This window comes from Zootoca vivipara, chromosome 3 (genome assembly GCF_965207765.1).
Source record: "Zootoca vivipara chromosome 3, rZooViv2.hap1.1, whole genome shotgun sequence".
NCBI lineage: Eukaryota > Metazoa > Chordata > Lepidosauria > Squamata > Lacertidae > Zootoca > Zootoca vivipara.
Window position 1 is genome coordinate 29,830,647 of NC_142586.1, and position 7,307 is coordinate 29,837,953.

General features: G+C 41.1%; 1 protein-coding gene across 3 annotated transcripts in view; it reads right to left on the reverse strand.

The window, feature by feature from the left end:
- CILK1 (ciliogenesis associated kinase 1) overlaps positions 1–7,307 on the reverse strand; it is a 29,027-nt gene that overhangs the window by 21,167 nt on the left and 553 nt on the right. For 2 of the 3 annotated variants that reach the window (XM_088665752.1, XM_035109799.3), the window contains exons 1-2: positions 5,670–5,852; positions 1,580–1,846 (exon numbers count right to left, since the gene is read on the reverse strand). In XM_088665752.1, the coding sequence (XP_088521878.1) occupies positions 1,580–1,680 (101 nt within the window). In that variant the 5' untranslated portion in view covers positions 1,681–1,846; positions 5,670–5,852. Of the gene's footprint in view, positions 1–1,579; positions 1,847–5,669; positions 5,853–7,307 lie in introns of those variants that run through there. The other variant, XM_088665751.1, reaches the window with a different exon arrangement.

Below are 7,307 nucleotides of genomic sequence, written 5' to 3' on the forward strand. Positions count from 1 at the left end.
GCACAGTGCATTAATCTGCAGTGCATGAATTGTGGATTAATCTGTTGCAGACTTTCCCAATACAAATGCATTGCTGCTATTTTTCTCCAGCCTATTCATCTGTTATTGTGGTTCTGAACAAGTACATTGTGAAATACTGCATGCTGTACATAAACAATGCATGCACAGACAACATATCCACATTGACATGGGAGTCAAAATCCCATCACAAGCCATCTGGTCAGCTAGACAGATGTGATTGCAACATACTGGTTGGTTACAGCCACGGCTTTCCATATTCTGTGCTAAATAAACTTGCACCCAGGAAACCAAATTCTGCACTGAAAAGCTGAATGTGGAAAATTGAACATATTTTGCACAAAGTATTCTGTAAATTTATCTTTTCCCATAATTTATTTCCAGTTTCACTAACTTGCGGTGATATGAGAAGCTAAGACCAGGTGCGCAGCCTGGGAGTCATTTTGGACTCACAGCTGTCCATGGAGGCGCAGGTCAATTCTGTGTCCAGGGCAGCTGTCTATCAACTCCATCTGGTACACAGGCTGAGACCCTACCTGCTTGCGGACTGCCTCACCAGAGTGGTGCATGCTCTGGTTATCTCCCACTTGGATTACTGCAATGCGCTCTATGTGGGGCTACCTTTGAAGGTGACCCGGAAACTACAACTAATCCAGAATGCGGCAGCTAGACTGGTGACTGGGAGCGGCCACCGAGACCACATAACACCGGTCTTGAAAGACCTACATTGGCTCCCAGTACGTTTCCGAGCACAATTCAAAGTGTTGGTGCTGACCTTTAAAGCCCTAAACAGCCTCGGTCTAGTATACCTGAAGGAGCGTCTCCACCCCCATCGTTCTGCCCGGACACTGAGGTCCAGCGCCGAGGGCCTTCTGGCGGTTCCCTCACTGCGAGAAGCAAAGCTACAGGGAACCAGGCAGAGGGCCTTCTCGGTAGTGGCACCCGCCCTGTGGAACACCCTCCCATCAGAGGTCAGAGAGATAAACAACTACCTGACATTTAGAAAATACCTAAAGGCAGCCTTGTTTAGGGAAGTTTTTAATCTGTGATATTTGATGTATTTTAATGTTTGTTGGAAGCCGCCCAGAGGGGCAGGGGAAGCCCAGCCAGATGGGCGGGGTATAAAGAATAAATTATTATTATTATTATTATTATTATTATTAGGGGCAGAATAACCCCACCGCAAAATTCCAGTAACTTCAGAGATTTCAACAGGCATGACCTAGCCACAAAAGGCTGGAAAGTAGAGATTCTCAAGAAGCTGCAGTTTAACTCAATACCAAATCCTACAGGTCTGCTGAAGAGCAACAAACACAGATGCCTGGTTGTGCGTTGATATTTGTACCACATCACACTGCTTCGGACTCCCCCATCCAATGGATCAGATTCACTATGACAGCTGAGTGGTTGGGCACAACAGCCCAGTTTCAAAGCCAGCAAAGTTGGATTCCACAATCTTCAAAGAAGTTGTCAACTTGTAGTCACGTACTGTTTAAGCTGCCCGGTGTCTACAAAGAGTTAATGTTGAAGTTGTACAACAACAGATACATGAGCCTCTTACCTCTTAATGGCGATCAGCTCCCCTGATTCAATACTTCTTCCCAGGAGAACAGAACCGTAAGTCCCATCTCCCAGCTGTTTAATAGTTGTATATCTATTCATGATGGAGATCCTCCAGAATGCAAACTCATTTCAGTCTCTAGGATGCCGTTTTCCACAGCTGCATTTCCTCTCAGAGTGAAGTTTTTCCGGTGGCAGCACAAACACAAAGCATCTGGAACAGTGTGAATGTTGTCCGGGCTCATATTTTCAAGGATTGGCTTTGCGTCTGTAAAAATACAGGGAAATGCTAACCATTTTCCAAGCCCAAAATGTCTGAATATTCTCATTTCCCTGCAATGTGGCTCATAATCATTCTCTGTGTTTTTCCTGGTCTGCCTGAAGACAGGGGATCAAATATTGATAAGATGGCCCACATGAACTACTTAATGCAATTTATACTAGCTCCAGAAACTGACAAAATTATAGGCACAAAAATATGAACTGGAATAATGAATTCAAGAGAAAGTTTGTTAATGACAAAGACATAGTCCTGTAAATTCTGATAAAATCATGCACTTTAATTTACAATAATTTCTTATAGTCAAAATCATATTTAGATGGATCGACCAGACAGAGGCAAGACATAAATGGACAATGTTATCCCAGCATAACATAGACCAATGATTAATCTGATTCCAGAAGGCTTACTATACTAGGATTATCAACAAGACCAGCTGCCCCTGTCTCAGGTTCAGAAGAGAGATGAAAAAGAGACTTATTCCCTCTTGTCTACCATCTGTCAATCATTTTCTTTATGATTAGGTCAGCTTACTTACAGGAAGGCTAAATATCATCTTATCATATTCAAATAATACCTCCATAGTGTTTTTTTTAAAAAAAACAGTGGGGGGGCACTTGGAAAATTCATGCACCAGTGTTTGTTTTCCTGTAGCCACAAGGAACCTATGTCAGCCTTCATTATTAAAAGATTAGCAATGGGTCGCTGAATCAGAGCACAGTAAATTTTCTTCTCAAACGTTTTGTAAGATGTTAATAAATTTTCAACATTTATTTGTTCCCTGCCCTTCATATTTAAGGAGGAAGTTCTAAGAAAAAAACCCGCATTGTCATTTTTCTTTGGAAATGTGCTTTTGATATGAAACAGTGTGTTCAAAATGGTTCTTAATAGAGGTATCACTCACTGCTTTTTAATTCTGCTTAAGTTGATGAAACTGTGGAGCATGGTCATTTGTTATGTGATGTTTGTGCATAATTGTGTGATATGCCAAATCCATGGCCAGAGGCTACAGACTGACACTCTGCACAGTTGGAAGCATCAGCGGGAAGGAGGTAGGGAAGGGGTTTAAAGTGTCTGCTGTGTGATAAGTGACCATCTGATTCTATGTACAGAGAACAAAAGTAATTCATATCCTCCCTATGCTACCCAGGCGGGAATTCTTTTGGTCCAGCAATGCACACCTGGAGTTCTGCCTCACACATGGATTCTCCAGTCTATAATAGAGGGCCACACTACATATATATCACTTTGCACAGACATAGGACTCCAGGTAAGGTACATAGTTATCCCCTGGTCTTAATTATTCTTAATTTTCCAAGAAAGCTTTTGTCATTTTAATGTAATGGATGCTGCTTCAGAAATGTCAAATAGCATATTGGCAAATGGAAATTGTGTTAATGTCTAAAAGCACTCATTTTGAAAGCTGTAATGGAGACATCTTAGTATTTTAATTCTAACCCCACCTGCATCAAGAGCTGAGCATCAAGGTAGCAAGCAAAAGCAAAGTCAGTGATGAGGATACAAAACGAATGTTTCTTGTTTGGTGTATAACATGAAAACATATATGATTCAATCCCTGGTCCTAGGTTTATTGATATTCATGAAAATAAGACCTATTGTTGAAATGAGGCTTCTGAGTCTAAGCGCTCAAAACAAGTGTAAAATTTCTGCAGGTTTCAATAGGATCTTAGCCAAACCATTCTGAAGTTAACTGGTTTGCAAATCTGAAAGTGAAAATGGCTACATAAGGTAAAAGGCAAAGGACCCCTGGACGGTTAAGCCCAGTCAAAGGCAACTATGGGGTGCAGTGCTCATCTCGCTTTCAGGTAGAAGGAGCTGGCGTTTGTCCACAGACAGCTTTCCGGGTCATGTGGCCAACATGACTAAACTGCTTCTGGCGGAATGGGACACCGTGATGGAAGCCAGAGCACATGGAAGCACAATTTACCTTTCTGTCACAGTGGTACCTATTTATCTACTTGCACTGGTATGCTTTCAAACTGCTAGGCTGGCAGAAGCTGGGAGAGAGCAACAGGAGCTCACCACCATTGAGCAGATTTGAGCTGCTGACCAGAGGTTCAAATCAGCACAGTTTTGAAAAGTTCAGTCCACCAACTTGCATGTCCAATTTTATCCAAGCACAGATGAAAGCCTGCTCCTTCATCTTAGGAACCTTGGTTACAATAACTAAAGGTGTTCAAATGCATAGTGATCTGGTAAACAATAAGCTTTCCAATATATATACGGTAGTAGATAACCATGAGAAAGCTGAACTTTTCTGGCAATTCCCACAGCAAAGAGTCATGCAAATGAAAAACAAAACAATGAGCTCAATCCCTTCACAGACAATATGATTAATTTGCACTAGGGGGAAATCAAGAGAAATGCAGGATACCTCCTGTTTATTTTTAAAGTGACTCCTACCTGAAAACTAAGTACAGTACATAAATGAAAGTGACCACAAAGCAAAACACAGTACTCATAATTGCAAGATAGACAGACAGATAGATAGGCAAAGAAGATGTACCAGATATATTTGAGGTTACCGAGTCAGTTTTCCATAGGGAGTACAATGAGGGTTTCGTAGTGGAGAATGAATGGATGGCATGGTCACATTTCTGCCCCTTCCCTGTCCCCAAAGGGCCCACAGACACCATCTGCTCAGTAAGGAGGAAGTAGCATGTGAGGGAGGCAGGCAAAGGCAACATTAGCAGCCTGCTCCAACCAGACAGTCTCCTTCTCTTGCTTCTCCTCCCAGTTGTACAGTAAATTGTAAACTACCTTAGGTGCCTTGGCAGAAAGGCAGCATATAAATGCAATGAATAAAACAAAAATCTCAGTATTCACAGCAACAGCTAAATGTGAGCAGTATATGGGCCATGATAACTCATTACAAAAAGGCCTTCTCTTGTATAACCCACCCTCTCTCAGAGATCATGCTTTAAATATGCAAGGGAAAATGCTATTTAAAGGTTTTGAATTGATGCTTTCCCCACATTACCTAATTAATAGTGAATATCTATTAAACTATGTAAATTTACAACCAAATATAGTATGATTTATGTATTGTAAATAGACAGCTTTTCTATATTTTATTTGGATTTTTACTAAACTTAGAACATCTTACAGATGATACTGCCCAATATATAACTTTGCTGGCGACCTGTATCATTCAGATTATTATTTTTTAAAAAGTTTTTTTAAAAAAACAAAACAGATTTTATTATTATTTAATCTGTTCTTTAAGAGAAAATTAGTGATTACATTATAGTTGGTTTTTTTAGATCAGTTTTTATTTTTTATCCACCATTATCACAAAATAAGCTTTTGTATTAAAATACTGCCAACAAATCACATTAAAAGGCTACACTACAAACAAAAACAAAAAACTATCAATGTCTCTACATCCTTTCCCACAGTAGATAATAGGCCAAATCAGAATATTCTCGCAAACAGACAAGTTTTAGGCCTCTTCTTGAGATGTCAAAATCGTAGCAAAAGTCATCTTTTAACAATTCAAAATGTAAACAACAAATGAAGTTTCTACTCTTATTTTACTCCTTAGTCAGACATGGAGGGGTGGCTAAGATCTCAGGAATCTGGTCAATAAACAAAAACCTGAGGATTAACCTGATTTTCTGAAGCCCCCAAAGCTGTCATGTCTGTGGGACCGACACACAAAATTTACATCAGTGCTCCAAAAGAAGTCTGTTAGCTTCACATGCACCCTTTCAGGAGAAGCAAATCCTGCAATTGCTGGAAATAACGCTTCTGCAAGATTAAAAACTACAGTTGTATAGCCAGTACAAACCCTGCTAGTGGAAGCCGTAGATTCTTCCATCAGAAGGAAACCAGAGCAGAGGCAGACTCATCACACTCAGATGGGCAAGGGGAAGCTTTCCGCCCACCAAGAGAAAAACATACTGTACACACACAAAAGGAAAACGCAGCCACTGAACAGGGACAACCAAGAGCTTTCCCTGGTAAAAGCAACTCAGCAGCTCCCCCATATGGCATTTAGTTAGGCAAGCACAACTTTTGTCCTATTTCCTGGAGAAGCAGCAAGTTCAATGCATGCAAGCCTAAGATGAGCAAAGCTTGGCCCCTGGACTTGTTTTCAAACATGCAGCAACAACTGGGAACGTTGAACATGTCAATGTATCAACCAACACAGCAGGCTTTGAGGGAACAGTGGTAGGATCGGTCAGCAATGCACAGAAAGGCTTGAGCTTTGATACATATCATTGTAGAACTTAAGCGCAGCATAAACAGTGTTTGTTCATATATCGCTATGCACAACACTAGTGCCATCAATGTGTATGACTTCTTCATAGAGCAAGGAAAGATGATAGGCCCATGCCCCGAAGAATAACCTGAAATTCAACACAGGAGAAGTAATAAAAATGAGGAAGATGGAGAACAAGGGATGAGCAGGTATTCAGTTCAGTCCTGTCTTGTTAGGCAGAGTACTTTAGGCTAGTATCAGCAAAGGATGAAGGCTGGACAGTGCAATTCTATGCTTACTTGGAACTAAACCCCACTGCACCCAACCAGACATAATTATATTTAGCACTGCAGTCTAAGAGAGTTTTTGCCTTCTTTTTAAACAACCTTATCGTTTCCTTGCCTGTACAGGAATTGTGGCCGAATGCCATAGTATTGGGAAGATATAAATTTCGCTGCGGAAGACCCTACCTACAATGTTAAAAGGCCAAGGAAACGGCCACCCACACGATGGGTGGACGATCTAAACCTAACAGCATTGCTTATGAGGATTGCAGGAAGCAAGCAGCAGAAAGCGATGGGAAAGAACTTGAGACGGAAACTGAAAGATGGATGCAAAACTCTTTTGTCAAGAGAGGGAGTTGTTTGGCTTATCAGTCTCTCCATGAATGTAGTCCAAAGGCTTAAAAAAGGGAATATATATTTGGGTCTCTCTGTCTCCCGAGATGCTGTATCCAAATCTGTTGCCGGCTCCTCGTGCAGCCAGCCCGCTTTCCCTAGTTGCACCCAGTGCTTTTTTCCTGGCGGGAGGGGGGGACGGACACATACCCCTAAACAGGGCTGAATTTAGGTTTGATGAGGCCCTAAACTACTGAAGGTAATGGGGCCCTTTATATGTCCAGCTGTCCTTTCTCAACAACAAATTGTCAGTTTTTTGTGTTGAATATATGCTATATGGTAGTTTATGGACCTAATACTGTAGGTCCATACATGACTACACAAAACACTTTTGCTGTATGTAGGTCTTATTTTATTTGTTTTTTATCTTATATTTTGGAAATGTACATCCAGGTGTTTTTTCCCCATTAATTTTTTTGGGGGCCCCCCAAAAGAATGGGGTCCTAAACTAAAGCTTGCTTAGCTTATACGTAAATCCGGCACGGCGCCTTAAACATTTGGTGAATCTAAGTTTGGCCTCATTGAGGGGCAGTATTTCAACATGAGT